The sequence below is a fragment of the Marmota monax genome, unplaced genomic scaffold (assembly GCF_021218885.2).
Source record: "Marmota monax isolate L192 unplaced genomic scaffold, Marmota_monax_Labrador192_F-V1.1 WCK01_AAM20220418_F8-fsc00011, whole genome shotgun sequence".
Classification (NCBI taxonomy): domain Eukaryota; kingdom Metazoa; phylum Chordata; class Mammalia; order Rodentia; family Sciuridae; genus Marmota; species Marmota monax.
Window position 1 is genome coordinate 7,067,843 of NW_026693082.1, and position 21,167 is coordinate 7,089,009.

At 37.4% G+C, this 21,167-nt stretch overlaps 1 protein-coding gene and 1 long non-coding RNA gene across 10 annotated transcripts in view; one reads left to right on the forward strand and one right to left on the reverse strand.

Moving 5' to 3' along the window:
• Positions 1–21,167, forward strand: part of Fry (FRY microtubule binding protein) — a 407,101-nt gene that overhangs the window by 271,956 nt on the left and 113,978 nt on the right. For all 9 annotated transcript variants that reach the window (XM_058582514.1, XM_046454025.2, XM_046454026.2 and 6 more), the window contains 6 exons: positions 4,968–5,071; positions 5,519–5,627; positions 7,189–7,275; positions 11,321–11,492; positions 13,288–13,420; positions 17,811–17,918. In XM_058582514.1, coding sequence (XP_058438497.1) covers positions 4,968–5,071; positions 5,519–5,627; positions 7,189–7,275; positions 11,321–11,492; positions 13,288–13,420; positions 17,811–17,918 — 713 coding nt within the window. The remainder of the gene's footprint in view (positions 1–4,967; positions 5,072–5,518; positions 5,628–7,188; positions 7,276–11,320; positions 11,493–13,287; positions 13,421–17,810; positions 17,919–21,167) is intronic.
• On the reverse strand, positions 14,936–20,241 carry LOC131424525 (uncharacterized). Its single transcript, XR_009227739.1, has 3 exons — positions 20,180–20,241; positions 17,847–17,970; positions 14,936–15,859 (listed from the first exon to the last, which is right to left on the reverse strand). It is a non-coding gene; the product is annotated as an uncharacterized LOC131424525 (long non-coding RNA).

The following is a 21,167-nucleotide window of genomic DNA, read 5'->3' on the forward strand; positions in this document are numbered from 1 at the left end:
CCAAATTTAAATGGTATAGTATTAGGTAGTTTAAATATTCGTTTTCAGAATGTGATTATTCTGCTTAATATTAACTTTATTTCTATAATTTTGTGAAAAAATCTCATTATTGGATGAAAACATCTTATTCTTATACAACCATTGAGTGAAAACATAATCTCCATAAGTTATTGGTATAACAATGTTAGAGATTATCACAAACTTCAACAGTATGTTATTTGAATAACATGTAGTGATGAAAGGGGTTGAATTATGATCCAAGTAAACTGATTCAAGTATCCTAAAGAAACGTTCAAACAAAGGAGATTACTATGATTTACAAATTAATATAACAAAGAAATAGATTCATTTAAATAGTTTTAATTGAAATGGGATTTAAAACTAGAAGTATAGCAAGATCGTTAAGATGACTAAAATTGTTTATCCATGTGTGTCAATAGGTTTTTACCTTCTTAAACACAAGAATCTCTAAGGAAGCCCGTTATAAAATATAACTTCCTAAAACCCACCTTCGGAGGTTCTGGTTCACACTGTCTAGGTGCTGCCCAGGGATCTGGATATTTAGAAGCAGCCAGATGACCTGGTGACAATGGTCGGCTGATAGACCTTGAGAAACATTGGTCTGAACCAATGACCCTATCAGCAGCCAACTCATTGGTGAATTCAACTCACCTTGTTTCTTACCAATTCCAAATTGCTTTAACCACATTAAAAGCAAAACTTAAAGAAGGTGGGCATGTCATTAAAAAGGCCAACATGTCACATGAAGTCAGTGGCCCTGAGGTGAGAAGCACCTGTCCAGGGAAATTGTAGTCTGCCCTAATGCCCACTATTTTCCTGAACAATTTTATTAACAAACCTTGATGGCATAATTAATATATAAATTAATTGTTAATTAATTAATGGAGACACAGATTCCAACAAAAAAATGGTTCTTTGATCTTGAAGTTGAAATCTTTGATACAGAAATCAGTGATATGCTAAAAATGTCTATATTCTCAAACATCAAGCACCTATTATGTCATTGTGTTAGGGGCTAAGGGAATTAAACAGACAATGAGGGAGCGTTCTGAATGTCTTCAAGTAGAAACAAGCTATTAGGTCCCAATAGAGTATTTGAGCAATTTCTCTATAATATGGAATTTCTTTATGGAATTTGGACATTGTCCAGTAGGTTATTAGAAGCCAATTATGGACTTTAAATTTTTTTAATTAAATAATCATGTTTGCATCTTAATATTATTTTTACAGAGAACAAAAGAAGGGCAAGGAAACCACTTTAGGAGGCAATTATAGCAGTCAGTGATATCACCCTGAAATGCTGAAAGTCAATTACCAGTACTTAATCCACCAGCAAAACAAAATAATAACCTTAGCCACATTGCTCTTTGGCCTCTCTGGGAGCACCAATAGTTAAGAATGAAAGAACACCAATCACAATAAGCTACAGCAAAAAAGGTGGGAGGGAAAGACAGGAAACATGTTTGAAAGAAATTAAAATTAACAGAAGACACTTACGTGAATCATTTTAGAGATTTCGGTTAAGGTCTGCAGTGAAATTGGGATGATACGTGCCCTTCCACATCATGATTCACAATTGAGATAATGTGCATGAGAGAATTTTAAATGATGTATTATGCAATTTGAAAATTCTTCTACATATACTAAGAAAGGAAAATGTATAAGTGAGAAGACATTTCTGCTAGAACAGAAGCTCCCCAAAACAGGATGACACTTCGCTTGTTTACTGCTGGATTGGTACATAACACAGCAGTATGGGCAGGCAGAGTGCTATAACCCCCTATGCATTTGCTTGTTTAACTCTCATACCTCTCCTATGAGATAGATAGGTTTGTCTTTTGCATCTCAGACAGGAAAAATCAGACACAGAGAGCTTAAGGAGCTTCCCCAAGGCTGGCCACACAGGTATTAAATTGTAGTCAGGACAGGTTCAAATCCAGGCAGTCTATGTGTAGAGTTTGCTTTTAACTACTAAGTACACTAGAGACATTTACTGATTTGGAGCAACTGGAAGAACATTCAGAATACCTGAAATTTTTTAATGAGAGAAAAGTTTAAATGCAGTATTACTAGTTTGAAGTTCTTTTAAGTAACTGAAACATTTGATGAATGATACCTGTTATATTAGACAAAAAAATAAAATAAGAGAAGAGAAAAACACTTTTCTTGTAAATGCATGCTTCTAAAAAGCCAAGTTATTTTTTTCTGGAGATAGACAAGTAGTTATAAAGTTTAGTTGGAATGGTAAGCATGCAGGAACATCTAGAAAACCCCTAAAAAGAAAAAGAATTCAAAACCACAATGGACATGGGCCTGGGGTTATGGCTCAGTGGTACAGTGCTTGCCTAGCATGCATGAGGCACTGGGTTCGATCCTCAGCACCACATAAATATAAAATAAAGATATTGTGTCCACTTAAACCTAAAAAATAAATATTTTTAAAAAACACAATGGATAATGCAAGGTAATTCATACAAGACATTAAAATACATAATTTTTTTTAAAGAGAGTGACAGAGGTTTTTTTTTAATATTTATTTTTCAGTTTTTGGCGGACACAACATCTTTGTTTGTATGTGATGCTGAGGATCAAACCCGGGCCGCATGCATGCCAGGCGAGCGCGCTACCACTTGAGCCACATCCCAGCCCCTAAAAATACATAAAATTTTAATAATTAAACTAATATCACATTAGCACTTGAAAAGACAAATAGAACAACAATCACAAGGCTAGAAATCAACCTAAATACATATGAAAATTTAGACTTTTAGACTAATGACCATGGTAAAAGTTACTTTTAGATTACATAAACATAAGAAATTGACCTTCCCTACATCTAAAAACTACTCACTGTAGTCTTTCACATAGCATTTATTTAGGCCCCATCTTTATTCAGTAATAGTTTAGAGGTAAAATTTATCTTATACTATTCCTAAACAGTTCTGAGCACTCCCCAAATTATCCACTCTGAGAAGAAAATGGGTAGAACTCTGTGAGGCTAAGACTGGCACTGAAAGACTGTTTAGCAAACAGTTATTGATTTCCTGTAGAATGGCAGAAATACTAATAGATGCCAGGGATAATTAGATAATAATGTATCCCGTCAGAAAACCCACCACTTCCAGAGGTTGACATTTAAAAAGGAAATTAAAGACTACACTGGAGGTATATGGGGTCAGGGGACACTCGGGAGAAAATAATTAGTTTTGTTTTCTTTTTTAGTGGTGCTAGGGTTCCAAACCCAGGGCTTTGTGCATGGCAGGCAGGGAGGGACTCTATCATGGGTTAACCGACCCTCCTCCTCCACAGCCCTCTTTTTAATGAGATGGGCTTCAGGACATCAGGAAGGAACGGAGAAGGCTACATGAAGGAGAGACATTCAGACTGACCATGGAAAAAGAACAGGGTTTACTTAGAAGAAAAGAATGTGGTGTAGAGGGGCACCCCTGACATGGAAATAGAAGGAGGCCTAGCAGGAGTTTGAGGAGCTTGTAGTTTGAGAATAACAGGATGGGAAGCAAGAAAGGTAGGTTAGGGCTAGATATTGACTGGGCAGGTGTGCCGTGCACACAAATGTTAACTCGATCCTACAGGCATTGGGAAATGCCTGATTTGTAAGTAATAAATTCAGAGGATTATAATCCATATATGATAGGAAAGCACAATGGGGAAGGAATCCATTCAGGAAGACAGGAGATTCCTGCAGCTCGGCCCCAGGTGACAAGAGCTAGAGGCTGAATTGCAGAAGTGGCCATGGAGAGGATGTCAAGTTCAAGAGTCATTTTGTGGATAAAACCCACAGAACCAGTTGAAAGGGCGGAGTGAGCCTCAGAAGTGAGGATTGAAGGTGATGTCCACTAGATGATGGGATCCCTGCCCTCCTCTCCTGCTTATTTGTCTTTGCCTGGGTGCCCACCGCTGCCACATCAAGAGGTCTGCCTGCCTCGGCTTCATTCCCCACACTCCAGACGTGGAATTTCCTGTCTCTGCCATCTCAGGCCTCTCTGTCACCACTGTGAGACGTCTGATCCCCTCCTGGAAGTTTACCATATGTGTTTCCTGCCTTTCTCTCAAGCCTCACCAGCCACTGCTCCTCCACCCAGCTTCCCTGCACTGGTCTTAACTAGCAAATGTCTCAAGATCCTAAATATGATGCCACTCAGTCAGCTCTCTTAGCTTCCATGTGCTGTTGCCTCTGCTTAAAAAGTTCTCCTCCCACCCTTGTTTTTACTCCTTTCAACGTTTCTAGTGCCAAGCAGCGACTCGCATATCTGTCGAATGGATGATTGAGAACATGGATGGATTTAAACTTCTTCTGAGTTTTCATCTGCTCCTGGAAAACCTATCCCAACTGCTTTGTTTTCTTTCTATACCCTGTTGCCACTAGTTTTTAATACTGTCCTAGAGTTGACTAGTTATTACCTATCACCCAGCTCCCATTGTCTGGGAGCATCTAAAGAAAACAATAAACTTTTTTTTCTATATATTCCAGATTATAGCATAGTTCCTAATACTCATTAATGTCAATAAAGATTGGGGGTTAATCAGTTGGGATGGGGACAGAAGAGGGAGAGGAATAAAAGCAATAGCAGTGTTTAAAAGGACCTAATAAATGGCAAGAACAGATTGCTTCTACTGTTGCTACAAGAATCGGGTTTCCTGGGCAGGAGAGAGAAGGCAGTCTTTTTTGAGTGTGCGCTTTGGTAAAGGAGAGATGATGTGACTTCCCCAGAATGACTGTTCCACCATCAGGGCCATTTGGATTTTTTCTCATGGATTGTTTAGTCAATGAGCATCGAAGGACAAATACCCCATGCGTCCCAGATGATGGAGTGTGTGCCTTGCAGGGACCTTGCCATCCAACTGGGCCTGTCTTTCCCAGACATTCAGAGAATCAAGTCTAGACATCACTAATCAGCAATGTTGCATTTTGGTTTTTGTTGTAGAATAAAGACCCCAAAATGGCTCGAGTGGCCCTGGAATCTCTCTACAGATTACTGTGGGTTTACATGATTCGAATTAAATGTGAGAGCAACACGGCTACTCAGAGGTAAGAAGTTGGCTTGGATTCCTGTTGACCATGTCATAGCATTAACAATTGTATCCACATTACTCAGCCCAAGGAATGTTTTCAGAGACTGTTTTCTTTTATTGCTGCCTTTCCTAACCCAGCCAGAAGCTGTTCAGAGCAGACAGTTTCTGAAAGATCTAAGTCCGAGAGTATTTTCAGGCCTCCCTTCGTCCTACCAGATGGACGAGTCCTACTTCCAGTATTGCATTCAGCACTTTAACAAAGAAAATTTTGTAATTTTCTAACTGCCCTTAGTTTTCGAAAAATAAATTTCATAGAATAATTATGCTAATGGAAAAGGATGAGGTGGTTTGTTTTTCTGAATTCTCAGATACTTAGATAAGATGAAACATCTGCCCTTTTCCCTTAAAGAACTGGAGCTCAGCCAATCTTGCTTGTTTTCTCTTTTCCCCCCTTATTTTCCAGCCGACTTATAACCATCATCACAACACTTTTCCCCAAAGGGTCCCGCGGTGTGGTGCCAAGAGATATGCCTCTGAACATCTTTGTGAAAATCATCCAGTTCATTGCCCAGGTAATGGAGACGTTTCTGGCAGTGAGAATCTTCTAATTGCTTTTAAGTAGCCAGGCTCTTTCTTACGAAGTACTAAAAGATGCAAAGTCTCCAATATCCTACGTGTTCCGACTTTTCTGAAGGTTTTAAGTGTTTTCACACATACGGTATTCTTTCACTTCAAAACAAATTGTGACATCAGTATATGACGTATTTTCAGCATCTGGCAAATAAAGAAATTGAGAGACCAAGTCTAAATGACTAATCTGAGGTCATAAAGTCTGTTAGTAAAAATGTCTCTTGACTTCTCTGTCCTTGTTTTTTCTCTGCTCTGCATTCTAAAAGAAGCAAAGAATCCAATGTTTGGAGGAAGTATTTTTAAGACAATTGAAATTTGAGGAGTAAGTTAATAATGTTCTAACTTTCGTCTGTGAAAAAAGAATATTAACATTTGTCAAGGAAATTTATTCATTGCCAAAAACCATTCTTGCACTTTACATATGTTACTTTACTTTAAAACTAGGTCCAGTCGTATTAAACACAATTTTTAGTATGTAATTTACTATTAACTATTTAGAACTAAGATTTTGACTCTTGTTATTGTTGTTGTTATTTGTTTGTTTCTTTGTTTTGTTTGTATTGGGATGGAACCAAGGGCTTCACACATGCTTAGTTCATACTCTTCCGTTTAACTATATCCTCAAACCCAACTTTTACTCTATAAAACACTTTATGAGTTGATGGTCTTACAACTTTGACCTCCTCGTGATTTACAGAGGAATACAAAAAGACTTATTCCAATCCCTTGAGCCAGCCCTTTTAATCTCAAACAAGTCAGAGAACACCTTTTTTCTCAGTTTCTGTATCTCTAAAATGGGAATGAAAATGCTTGCCCAGTATATCTCAGAATTACGTAGGTCAAAGGAAGCCATAGACCGTAAATAATGTAACTTTTCTACATATATTTATGAGGTGTTTGACAATGTGCTTTGATTATTCAGGAATATATTGTATAAAATGAACATGTCATATCTTAGTAGCCACTATCTCAAATTACTAGAATCTCACTGACATGGTTTTATTTAAATAATCTTAATATGTCTTGTTAATATTCTTCTTACTTGTAGAATTATTTGCTATATTATGAACCAAAAGATATTAGAGAGTAGAGGAAAATGGTCATCTTGCAGCCAGATCACAAAAATACAAGAAGTTACCAGCAGTTGTAGTATGAGTAGGAATAATTTAACCTGTTTCTAAGTTCAGACACTAAGTGTTTTGATTTTTCTTCTGTGTCATCAGTCATTTTGTGCTTTCAGAGCTAATTCCATCTCTTATATAATGAAGGTGTCCTTGCACAGCAAGCAAAAGTAGAAGCAGCTCTGCCAGCAGCTCAGATGGGCATGATCTTCCCCCAGGGATTCTCTGTGATCCATAAAACTAAGCAGTACCCCTTTTTTCTAGTAGCCACCTGTTTGATACATATGATGAAAATAACCATTTCATGTTAAATGTGCACTTCAACATTTTTATATTGTTTTGTGTGGTTTTTTTTTTTTTTTTTTTTTTTTGTTCTCTCCAGGAACGTTTAGATTTTGCAATGAAAGAAATCATTTTTGATTTTCTTTGTGTGGGAAAACCAGCTAAAGCTTTCAGTCTCAATCCAGAGGTATGAATGATCCTTTTATGTACTTCTAACAGAGCATGCATTCACAGAGTCATACCTTTGCTTTGCAACACTGGGGAACAGGATGAGGGATGATTTCTCTCAAGTCTTATATTTGTTTCTCTGCATGTCCAGATTCAAATAATAGGGATTCAGAAGTAAAATTTTGCATGAATAGATTTAGAATGATGAAAGGTTTTTGTGCTACCTTTCATTATACAAGTATTCTATACTTGTATAATAAAGTATGTGTTTCCCAAAAAGATTTGCTAACAAATCAGGATATTTTATTTAGAAAAGTAAATGCTTTTACTTAGAACTATGTTGATGCAGATTAACAAATTTAGTATTTGGAAGTAATAAAACAGAGAAGAACAAATACGTGTAATGAAATGTCATGAAACCTAGTGAAATTAAATAATATGTGAACATATTTTCTGTGTCAGCACCCCTGCTCAAGGGTGAGGCAGATTGTGGAAATGAGTCCAAAGTGGATGGACTTGGATCCAGAATGGGTACAATGTGGAGTCAGGGCTATGCAAATGAATAGCACACTTACACTTTCAAAAACACCATCAGAAATATGGCAAGCTGCCTCTGCAAAGTCCTTTTCCTATAAGATTATAGAAGGAATACTGGACCAGAAGCCAGCACAGCTAGATTTGACACTTGCCACCAGCACTGACATTTACTTCTCTGAAATGGACAAAATGCTTTTCTATCACACTTCATAAAACAGTGATACAAGGAAGAATGCATCACAAACTACAAAGGAAGAAAGGGGGAAACAGGAAAGAAAGAAGAAAATTGTATATCATACATTTTTTTATGGATAAAATGCCTTTATTTTATTTGTTTATTTTTATGTGGTGCTGAGGCTCGAACCCACTGGTTCACGCATGCTAGGCAAGTGCCCTACCACTGAGCTACAGCCCCAGCCCTATCATACATTTTTTAAAAGATAATTTATATCATCACTGCAATATGGTTCAGCTCCTTTATTCTATCAGTGGGAAAAGATGCCCAGAGGATCAACATAGGCCGCTTTTTAGGAGCAGAGGAATCACAGAATCTCCATGCTCCTTCCCACCACACCTTGCATTCTATTCCTGATACTAAAATTGCATATGTCTAACAACAACGGGAAGTCCAAAAATGGGAACTTCTGTCTGGTGGCTAATGAACTGGCATGCTACCAGAATGACTGCAGCCAAGGTCTGCAGGCCCGGGTGAGGGGCCAAAGCCATGGCCTTTTGGCTGAATGGAGGTCCAGGGCTAGGGTAGAGTCTTTGCTTGCTGCAGACTTTCTCAACATATTATTTTCTTAGTATTCATATCTCTACTGTTTTAACAATCAGTTCTCAGAATTACTGGGTTACTTGTCTTAAAAGAACATGACATACTCCCAGCTACTTGAGAGGCTGAGGTGGTTGGTCACGTGAGCTCATAAGTTCAAGACCAACCTGAGTAATATGGTGAGACCATGTCTCAAAAGGAAAAAAGAAAAAAAAAAAAAGAAATGTTAAAAGCTACTAATATCTATAAAACTTATACTTGATTTTTTTCTCGAACATCTCGTTCGGTTATTTAATCTCTCTGATGAATACTTGAAATTTTAGTTTTAAAGTAAAATACCAATAAGAGAAAATATTGGGATATTGTCTTCCACATCTTTTGATCTTACAGGATTATGGAACAGTTTATTTGTTAGTACTTGGTGGTTATAAGGCCAAAGGCACAGTCATGAGCCTCCTCAAAAGCAGACATAGGATTAGAATAATCTATGAAGCAGATGTCATTCATTTGATGAAATATGTTATAGGGCAGTTTCTCCAGAAACATATCCTGATTAGGTCTTAAGTAATATATTGGAAATAGCTCGTGGAACAAAGCCCAGATATCTAAAGAGTTGTCATACCACAAAGCACATCCCACCACTCAGCAGTTAGATCAGGTAAATGTCTTGCTGTAGTATGTCCCCCTTATCCTCGTGAGAACTTGTTTATCTGTGAGAAGAGCAGCTGGGTCATCAATTTCTCTAACTATTGCCTTAATCTAAAATAACATGGGACTAGAGGTCCTACCTAGTGTTAGAGGCAAGAAATAAAAGGCAGATAAATTGGAGATGAAGATAGAATGTTGTCTTCTTTCACAGGCAACTTGACTATCTATGTAGAAAATCCCCAAGAACCTACAGAACCCCTGCTAGAATTACTAATTGATTTTAGGAAGTTTGCAAGATACAAGATAAATGAACCAATGGATTTGTGTTTTATAGTAGTGAACAATTGGAAATTGAACAGTTTGCAATAATGCAAATTATTTATGCAAATAAATGCAAAAAAATACTTAGCAGTAAAACTGACAAAATACATAAAAAACTACAAAATGTTGAGAGAAATCAAAGATGAACTGATTAAGTGAAGAGAGATATTAATTGTAATAGACTTAAAGACTTGGTGTTGTCAAGAGTTCACCTATGCCCAAATTGGTCTATGTAAACTATAATGCCAATAATAATTCCAATTAAAATCCCTGTAGCTTTTTATGAACAAGTTGATTTTAAATTTTATATAGAAAAGCAACTAGAATAACTAACATAATTTTGAAGAAATGGAATAAAGTTGGAGCACTAGTAAGCATGATCTGATCTTAGAATTTTTATAGGTTATACAGCAGTCACTTCCCCACGTGATATTGGCAGAAGGATGACTATAAAGACCCAATGATCAGAATAGAAAAGCCAGAAATAGACCCATATATAAATGGCCAGTTTATTTTTATTGACAGATCTAAGTAACTTCAATGGATAAAGGATAGTCTTTCCAATAAATTGGACAATTGGAAATCCACCTGCAAAATAATGAACTTCAAGCCATAAATAAGTCTATAAACAAAAATGAACTCAAAATGGATCATAAATTTAAAGGTAAAATCCAACACAATAAATATTCCAGAAAAAAAGATTTTAAGAGAAAAATCTTTGTCACCTTCAGTTGTGCAAAAATTCTTGAGACGTGAAACTCATAAATTATGCAAGAAAATGTTAGTAAATTGAACATTGCCAAAAATGTTTAAAAGATCTACCCTTTAAAAAAAAAACACTTAATGAAGTGGAGAGTCACAGATTGGAAGAAAACATTTGCAAAATTCATATCTGACAAAGGACATTTTCCAGACTACATAAAGAATTCTTATAATTCAATGGGAATAAACAACCCAATTTTTTAAATGCACAAAATAAAAAGGCTCTTCATCAAAGAAGAAATACAAATGGCTTATGGAAAGATGTTCAGTGTTCTCTATCATTAAACAAATGTAAAACTAAACACCACAATCAGATGTGCTGGGAAGGGTGCAGAACAACTGAGTCTTACACTCTGTGGTGAGAATGCACTTTAGAGAGCAGGTGTCTTGCCAGGTCATCTTTCAGAACCAATATTTTGCCTTACCTAAGCCTAAGACAGGTTACAGTCTGGCCCAGGATGGCCTTTCTTCTTATACACCCCCTTGTTTTAGTAATAGGTTCCATAGCATTGCTAAGTTCTTAAAATTTGTTCTCAAACTGGCTGGCCTTCGTGAATCAAAAATCAATTTGATTTTTGATTCAGAATAGGTGATATTCATTTTGTGGTTCACATTTGGAACTCTGAATGCTTCACTCCATCTTTGTGAATTAACATGTGTGGTATCTCTCTCCTTCTAGAAAGCATAGGGCTTTTTGTTCACCTCAGTTTACCTCAGTTGCAGCAGCCCCACAGGATGACCATCTATCCCTCTGTGGTACACTCCGCCTCCCTTGAACAAAATGGTTTGTAACCATCTCAAACATGCCCTCCAAGTTTAATGAAAACCTTCCCATTTTTTTTCTTATAATGTAGCAACAGCCATGGAAACAATATTTTCATAGGTGTGGCCTATGTTCTTGTGCCTTTTAATCTCTGACCTAGATTGAAAACCAAGCAGACTTTCTCTGAAAGACAGATGTTGTAATTCACTGCAGAACCTGGGCCTTTCTTTTTTCTCATGGATGCATTATTCTTCATAGAGAATGAACATTGGTTTACGGGCATTCTTGGTAATAGCTGACAGCCTGCAGCAGAAAGATGGTGAGCCTCCCATGCCAGTTACAGGAGCCGTACTCCCCTCTGGAAACACATTGAGAGTCAAGAAAACATACTTGAGTAAAACACTAACTGAAGAGGAAGCCAAAATGATAGGTAGGTGTCAAGCGTGTTAGAATGGGGGTGAAGCATTTAAAATCACTCACTATTAGATACTTACCTTTAATGAGGAGCACTTTAAAAAAAAAAAACTTTGTAAAAGTAACAGATGAGACATTCCAGTGTTAATTGTGTTGATGAATGCATGCTGCTTTTTATTCTACTGCCCTTTAAACTTTTTAGAACTTTCTGGTAAATATTTTGCCCTTCACATATTGAGTTTTATGTGAATCTTTTCAAACCTCTAATATTGATTATCTACAGTAAATTTGATTATATACAGTAAATTTCTAAGAAATCTGTGTGCTTTGGTAAATAATCTTCTTTATAATTCATTCATTCACTTTCAGACTACATTTTTTTATTTTTTAGTAACGTTGTCTAATTTGTATTTTAAACATACCATGTTCTACAAAAAGCCATATTATATTGTAAATCTAATCTATATGAGCTTAGTTTCTTTTAAATTTAGCTATTTTAATCCAAAGAGATGAATATTCACACTTGTTTACTTCTTATTAAATACCCAAATTTAGAAACTACTACAAACTTTTTAAAGGTAGTTCCTGGATTTCAAAGATATAATGGAAATATGTACAGCAGTTTTGTTGCTTTACACTATTTTAATTATGTAATGCTTAAATGAGTTCAAAAGACTTAATGCATGAGAAATAGTAATTATTTCATTAAAGTACAGTTATTTGCTTTTCATTGTTATATGTGTATTGTGAATATATGTAAAATGTAATATATGTAACATATATATTATATGTACATATATGTAACTATATGTAATATGTACATATTTGTTTTCCACTGTAGGACATTGACACACTGTTTAGTGAGAGTAATAACAAAATGACTAAAATGTGTTTTCTTTCACTTTAAAATTTATAACATAACGTCTCATTTTATTTTGCTACAAATAGAATTAATACATATATTTCAGAGAACAATCTGAAGTTAGTAAAATCTTAACCCAAAATAAGAATTGGCCTTTATTAATGTAATCACTAGTGATGATGGATTTTCTTATGCTAACCAGAAACTTAAAAATTCAAAATGTGAGCCAGGCACAGTGCTGCACACCTATAATCCCAGTGGCTCAGGAGGCTGAGGCAGGAAGATTGCAAGTACAAAGCCAGCATGAGCAACTTAGTGAGGACCTAAGCAGCTTAGCAAGGGCCGTAGCAATTTAGCAAGACCCTATCTCAAAATTTAAAAAGAATTTTTTTTAAAAAAGGGGTGGGTGTAGGATGAGGATGTGGCTCAGTGGTTAAGTGCCCTGGGTTCAATCCTTGGTTTAAAAAAAAAAAATCAAAATGTGTATTTCCTTGTTTGTTTAACTCTGCTGGAAAATACTTCCTATTGAAGTATTATAGTTATTATTTTTAATTTGTTATATATGACAGCAGAATGCATTATAATTCACATTACACATATAGAGCCCAATTTTTCATATCTCTGGTTGTACACAAAGTAGAATCATACCATTCATGTCTTCATATATGTACTTAGGGTAATGATGTCCATCTCATTTCACAGTCTTTCCTACCACTTACAATTATTATTAGTTTAATGTAAATGATTATTTGGTGAACACCTGCTAAGTGTAGGGCATTATTTTAAGAGCCACGCAGAGGGAAATTGAATCAGACGCAGACTCTCTGCTCAAAGAAATCATTGGCTTATAGGGTCTTCAGTAAAAAAAAAAAAAATGTTATAGAAGATGAACTAAAGCTGTTCTTTGATAGCTTTAGTCAAGGTTGTAACTATAATACGTGTTTTTCAGGCATGTCCTTGTATTACTCTCAAGTACGAAAAGCTGTAGACAACATTTTAAGGCACCTTGATAAAGAAGTAGGACGGTGTATGATGCTAACCAATGTCCAGATGTTAAACAAAGAACCCGAAGACATGATCACGTGAGTACAGTGAGGCTGTTATCCATGAGGAATTGATCAACCAGGCGTGGTGGCGCACACCAGTGATCCTAGTGACTCGGGAGGCTGACACAGAGGATCACAAGTTCAAGACCAACGTAGGCAACTTAGGGAGACCCTATTTCGAAACAAAACAGTAAAAAGTGCTGGGATATAGCTCAATGGTAGAGCACTTGCCTAGTATGCCCGAAGCCCTGGGATCCATCCCCATCACTACAGAAGAGAAAAAGGAAAAAAAAAAAAAAGCAATTAATGAAGCAAAAGATAGAGGTAGATATTCTTTCTTTCTCTTTTTCCTTTTTTCTCTTTCTTTTTTTTTTTAAAAAAAATTCTCACTTCCTAGAATCAGGGATGTACGAAGTGCTAAGGGTAGTTTAAATAATTAAATAAATACAAATACTTTGACATTGCCCAGCATACAGAAGGCCTAGCGTTCAATTCCCAGTCCCACCCCCAAATCTTTTTTCTGATATTCAACTGACCATAAAATGAAGTCAAACCTGCAGTCAGTTGATCTCTTTGGGTTATATTTTGAGTACCATTAAGCCAGCAAGTTAGAATATGGGACACCCAAACCATTTTTGGTCCACATTTTTCAGAAGCGACATTTTGTTCCCACGCTCTACCATAGCACCTGTGATTCAATGACATCCCAATTTACACATATCCCACTTTATAAATCTCAAATTAATTTGTTTCCAATGGAAATTCCTACTTAATAGTTTCAGTGAAACTGTGCCATAGATTTTAAGAAAGCATTTATAGTACCAAATGTAGAACTCAAATGTTCTTTGCCAAAATCGAGAGCTGCGTTTGTGATTGAGCTCGGCGGAGGAAACCTGTACAACTCATATTTGCTATTTTTCACTAATTTCAATAAGAATTAAGATTTGATTCTAATTCTACATTTTTTTTTAAAAAATGAGACTTTGTCATTGAACTATGAATTAGATTTTATTTGGCAGCTGTGGCGTAAATTCCTAAAAACATAACTAGGAAGATTTCCTCTATTTCCCAGCATAACCAGCCTCAAATATCAGAATTAATCTGAAATTGTTACCTTTATAGAGAAGTTCATATTGTATGAATTTGATCACATTGATAGTAAATGCTCATGATTAAAACAGTTGAAGTACAGAATTATTTTAAATATATATTTAGTAGCATTTAAAATGAAAAGCCTCCTCCTAGGCATCCCACTTGAAATCAAATCTGTGACCATCCCTTAGCTTCATGTGATTCCTTCCAGAACTCTCCCTGTATAAATGTACTATATGGAAATACCAATGCGCTTCAACTTATGGTGGGGTCACATCCCAATGAGTTTATTCTAAGTTGAAAATGTTATACGTTGAACATGCATGTACTACCCCTACCCTACCCAGCAGCCTGTCTCAGCAGCACTGTGCCCTGGAGAGTATCAGTTGTTCTCCTTATGATCTCAGGGCCGGCTGGGAGCTGCCCAGCATTGCAAGAGAGAATCACTTGTCACTAGCCCTGGAAAATATCCAAATTCTAAGTTCCAAGCAGTTTCTACTGAATGTAACTCACTTTCACACTGTGGTAAAGTCAAAAATTACTAAACTGGGGACAATCTGCACTTTTTTCTTTCTTTCATTTTTATTTTTTTGGTAAAAACAAAAATATACAATGTATATTACCCTATAGCTTGCCAAACATTTGATTAAACCACATGGAGGCCATATCACTGTAGACTTTTCAATCAAAATAATAACAAAATTGAGATTGAACAAGACTGATAACATTAAAAATACTTCTTTAGCTTTTTAGTTCTTGCCTCATAAGTTAACAGATTATGAATAAGACTTTAACCTCATTATTCCATATTCCTTGAATATTTTAAAGATATTTTTATATATCCTGTAGAAAACATAAGAAATACTTTCAAAATTTCTTCCATATAGTTGTTTCCTATTTAAAATATTAAAGAATTAAAGAGCTTTAAAGGAAAATCATAGTTATATTCAGGAAACATCAGACGGTAGATTCAAGTCCAAAACAATATATTCAAACATGTATAGGCTTAAATATAAATACAAATATTCTACTTAAGTTTTAATTAATGCTTCACATTTTCTTCTAGATTCTTCTTTTTCCTATTCATCCATTTTAAGATTCCCCCAAATAAGGCTAGGAATAGTTTTCATGTTAGACTATAAAGTAGATCCCAGAGTGGAAAATCACTCATTGCTTCATTTCTTAAAAAGAACAAAGAGAAATGTTAGAGAATCATATAAGCATTTAGGGGAAGAGGGTGGAGACCACACAGCACTAATGGGAACAGTCATCTGAACTGGCATTTGAGGTTGTCCACCATGTTCCCAGGCCCTGGTTTAAGGTTTGAACTTGAACATTGAGTATTTTGTGTTACTCAATCTCCATTCTTCATTTCTTTTGTGGCTAATGAAAGTAAGAAAGAAAATAACAAATGTTAAAAAATAGTAATTTTAACATCTGTTAATAAATATTCTTAATTGTGTTATTTTGGAAGTTCACAAGGCTTCCCATAAAAACCCCAGAGACAGCAATAGCTACAATAGTAAGAGGAAATCATGCACCAATTAATTCCTAATCTAGGCTGGATTTATCAGCTTGGAAGTCTGGAAGGGCTCGCCTTACACTTCAGGCCAGGCAGGGTCATCTCTTTTCTAGCAGATATGAATATAATTCCAGCTGTGTACAACATCTGGTGAGCAAGCTAGAAGAACTGTTTAAACTGTTGAAACCACTCACAGCTATTGTGGGTGTCATCCAAAGACAACTCTCTCCTTCAGCGTATTAGAAACCACAGTGCACCAGCTTCCTCTCTGGAACCCTCATTTATCTGATGCCAGAGGTTCAAAGGAAAAAAGAGACAAAAATATCTTCTACAAAAGCAGAATATTTTAGAAGTCAGAGTATATATCTTGCTTTTCATATGAATAGTTTTGCATTTATCCTTCACTTACAAAAACATTCTAAAAAGTAAGGTCACAGCTCAGGATTGCTATTAGATGATGATCAGATTTGGGAATCCTCCTTGCAAACACTTGGTGCACTTCTGTTCTATTCTGGCCACCATTACTGTTCCCAGAAGTGATTACTTCTGTGTCACTTTGCATTTCCATTATTGTGTCTGTGTCCTATTACTGCTTTAACTTTGTAACCAATTTTATATTTATTCTCAGAAAACTAAATCATCAGAATATAGATATGCTGTTATATATTCTCACTTAGGTTATTTGAAATATTTGACGGATAATTTAATTTCTTATAAAAGTTATCGATTAAGTGGTTAAGAATCAAATAGTTACCTATTAAAATATCTAAAACTTGAAATAACATATTACAAAATTCAATTGTTCCTCTGCATCTGTGGGGATTTTTTTCCAGGATTTCCCAATTGTTTCCCAATTGTTTGGTATAACCAAAATCCTGGAAATATATGCATTTTCAGAGATATGCATTAAGTCCCTTGTATAAAATGGCATAATATTTGCATCTAACATCACCTATGCATTTCCTCCCATATTAAGCCTTCTGTAGGTTACTTATAACACTTAAAACTATGCAAATGCTATGGAAATAGTTGTAATACTCTTTTGTTTAAGGAATAATGACAGGAGTGGGGGAGGCTATATATGTTCAATACAGGCACATTTTTCCTTAAATATTTTCAATCCATGGCTGGTTGAATCCATGGGGGTGGATCCCATAGGTATTGGGTGCTGAATGTATACATTTTTGCTTTCTGTGTGCTTACAACACAGAAGACCTTATTATCCTTAAACACTAATATCTTCATGAGAGTAACTAAAAAGAGGGGTCTCTATTCTATATACAGGATTTTACCTGTTGTCATGAAAGACTTAGTTTGGAAACAATTTTTTTTTAAATGGGGCTAGGTGGTCTAGAGAAGCATGGCACATCAGGGAAAGAAGGTTCCAGATGTCACACTTATAAAAGGGGCCATTTTGCATATATTAAAATCCCATTTATGAACATTAAATAGAGGAACGACTATAATATATTTCTTCGTGCTGACACCGTTAAGCATTTCTGTGATTCTAGTGTTTTAAATGCAGGCCACAGGGACCAAATAGATCCCAACTAAATGGCAAGCCTATGATAAAATGCTCTTGATAATCAGCATTTACAGAGATATGTAATTCTGTGTTGCATGTATATTTTTTAAAGTTTTATTAGAAATGGTCAAACTGTAAAGGGAATAAACAGAATACTGGAACCAACACAAGCCTGTGATTCAGAGGCATGGATTAAGTTCCAGTCTTCATTCACATACTTAACAAATGTTTTTAAGAATTTTTCACAACCTTTTGACCTATATTTAAATTTTGTCTTCAATTGCTAGGGGTGAAAGAAAGCCCAAAATCGATCTTTTCAGGACCTGTGTTGCTGCTATTCCTCGACTGCTTCCTGATGGGATGTCAAAACTTGAACTTATTGACTTGTTGGCCAGGTAGGTGAGACATCATTTGACCAAAACTGATCTTAATCCTTTGTCATGGTTCCTAAAAGAAAAGAAGTCCATATTTAGAGTCAACAAAAGTTTATTGATTAAGGTATTATTTCTATGTATGGGCAGGAATGAGTAAAGAAATGTTGCTTAAATTATTATTATTCCCATAGTCAAGGGCTTTAAAATTCAATTTAGAATGAATACATGAACGCGTAAGGTAAGCAATAACCCAGGGCCTGGGAGTTCACAAATTAACAGCACAGAAAATGGATACCTGAGTCAGTGAGTAGCCAGGTTACTGTGTACTGAGGAAGTTGACAGGTGACTCTGGGCGAAGATGAAATTTGAACTGGCTTTGGAAAGGAAGTAGGATTCAGGAAGGTGAAGGAAGTGAGTCTGGCTGGAAAAGAGTCCATTCAGGTCTGACCCCTCCCCACCAGGGACCAAAATAGGAAGGTAATGGGGATCCTAAACTACTGTTAGTACTTCAGAAAGCTACCAAAAATCACTTTTACCACCTTCCCCAGCCTCCATAAGAATGCACAGTCCAAGTAGAAGCTGAAATTTATTTGCTGTGAGTGAAATTATCAGGGTTCAGTAAGCTTAGTTATTTCCTATTGGTCTGCAGCTCTAGCTGACGTTATGCATACCTTACATTTAAAAATCAGAAGTGACATATAACCTAAAAGCAGGGTAGAAGGCAAAATCATTAGATTCATGGAGTGTAAGAAATGAGAATAAAGTCATCATTGGCTTAGAAATTAAAAAGAGTTGGGGGCAACCCAAAGATAAAAAGAAATATCAGTTTGGGGAGGTTAGATTTCCATTGAGTCTTAAGTATTAGTGCTGGTATTTAGACAGATGAAGTTTTAAACAGAGGAATAAAAGACTTTAAAATGTCATTTTAGGCTGGTTAATCTGATAATGGTGGAATAAAGGAGAGCTTAGGGAAGGATAACAAATATTAACACTGACCCAGTGAGAGATGCCCCGTGCCTAGCCGAGGTTAGAACCTTCTGCCAATATCCTTCCCATCAGTATTCAAATTAATAACCCAAATCGCCACCGTCATGTGACTACACCTCCAGTGGCTCTGAGCATCCTGTGGAGCCTCGTGTCTCAATTCCTGTGGTCATGGTCCTCTTCCAGGGATAGCCAGCCCAGCCTCTCTCGCTCACCTCTGGCTCTCGTGGAATGGCTTTTGTAGCCTCCTGTCGTTCCTTTCCTCTTCCAAGCACTGGCAGCAGAACCTTCAGTGAAGGTCCCTGAAGACCCATAACCTTCGAAATCACAGCCCTCCCAGCTGGTGTTTGTCACCTGTCATCCCTGTTCTTCCGTTGTTTTTGTTTGTTTGTTTTGCTATCACCAGCAACCTGGAGCCCAGGATCCCTCTCTTTTCCATTCCATGCTTAGGACACACTTTAATAACATAAGGTTTTAAACAGTTGCACCTTAGGCCTTTCCCAAAGCCTTGCAATGGGAATGTGAGCAAAGAGCACATTCATGGGAAAGGGGGCAGGCAGAGGAGAGAGGAAAAACTAACCCCGGATGGAAGAGGGGTTTCCAGTTCTTGGTCACCCCAGAGGACCAGAGGGTGGATTTCCAAAGTATAGTAAACACAGTGATTTGGCAGGAAAACGGAGAACAAATCAATATTGTGAGATAAGTGCTAGAATAATCTGGAGACCCCAGGGACCCACCTGTGAGTTTGTCACAGCCCACAGTAGAGACAGCATTCCCACAGGAGACGTGTTCCCACAGAGGAGGGGTTGCCAAGTGAACAGGCTGAAAGTGGCCACGAGGCCCCTGAGAGCTCTCTCCATGGTACCGTGGACCACTGCGGAGCTGGGGCTGCCCCAGGATCAGATTAACCAGCTCCGAACTTCACCTTCCCAAGGGACACAGAGGAAGCAGTGGAAGGAAACAGTCCAGCAGGAAGCCTGAACTTGGCACCCTGCTCGCCATTTTACTACCTGTGTGACCTCGATGAGTTATTTAGCCCCTCACTCTGTTTTCCTTGGTAAGACTGGAGGGATACTGCCCGTCTCAGGGACAGTTGCGAGGGCTGACGAGAGGCCTCTGCACTCTGGTATCTGCTAGGAAAAGACCAGTTCCCTGAAGTGGAAGGAAAGTTTGGTTTGCTCAGTGAAGATCTAATTGTTGGTATGAACACTAAGGCCCTGGAAATCCCAGGGCATTTAGATGACAGTCGGCACTTGGGTCATGCTGTTTTGTGGTAAATCTGTCTAGGAGGCTCTTACCTCTGGGATCACCTGGGTAGCTTAATCCAGGGACGCAGGAATCTGCAGACCAGACTGTGGTGCCAGGCGTGTGGGAAGATAGTTCTGTTAGGCACGGCTGGAATGTCAGTGCTATTTACAGCATGTCCTGTTTATTATTATGTACATTCTTATGGAGCCCAAAGCCCTGGGTGCTGTGTTTGTTTGTTTGTTTGTTTGTTTTAATTTTATATTTTTAATGAGGGAAAAGAACAAATATTCTTGAAAGTCCAAGAAAAAGACTACACCATATCAGAAGCCCAGGAAGAGCCCTTTTCCATGAACTTCACAAGAAAAGAGGCTGTTCTCCTGGGGGAGTTCCCCGAGTGTGTGACCCACATGCTGGGTCCATTAACCTGTGAGACCTCTATGAGAAAATGAGGCTCTTCAGATCCCCTCAAGAGAGGCAGAGGACAGAAGCGAAGTCACTCACTCACAGTAAATCTGGGTTTGAAGTGCCCCACAAGAAGCCTGCAGCCACCCCTCTACGTGATACCCACCGAGTAGTCACACTTGGGCTAAGTTGACTTGAAACATGGTCTCGTCAGACCTTTGACTTTACACACTTCACACTCACATCCATGGTACAGTTTTATTTGAAATTCTGGTTTTGCCCATAATTGGCAAAACAAGACTAATACCCACTCAGACTGCTCTCCCTCCCAGCTCAGCCCCCTGTAAGGAGTTTGAAGGACACATCCCACATGGCTGCCCCCAGGCCTGATCCCAGCATTTTCGGTAGTGGCTGAATACCAGACCCTCAAGCCTGGGACCTACAGTGGCATGTTGAATGTGACAGTGACAGCCATGTATGGAATGAAGCAGGCAGGCCACCGCCTCCAGTTACTAAGTTCCTGACTTTATAGGTATTGCTCAAGCTGGGTGTGAGGCATCTTTCCCTGTGGGCACCCTGGAGATGTGTCAGTTGGCCTTACCAGCCTCATGGGAGACCCCTGGGGGTACCGCCTTC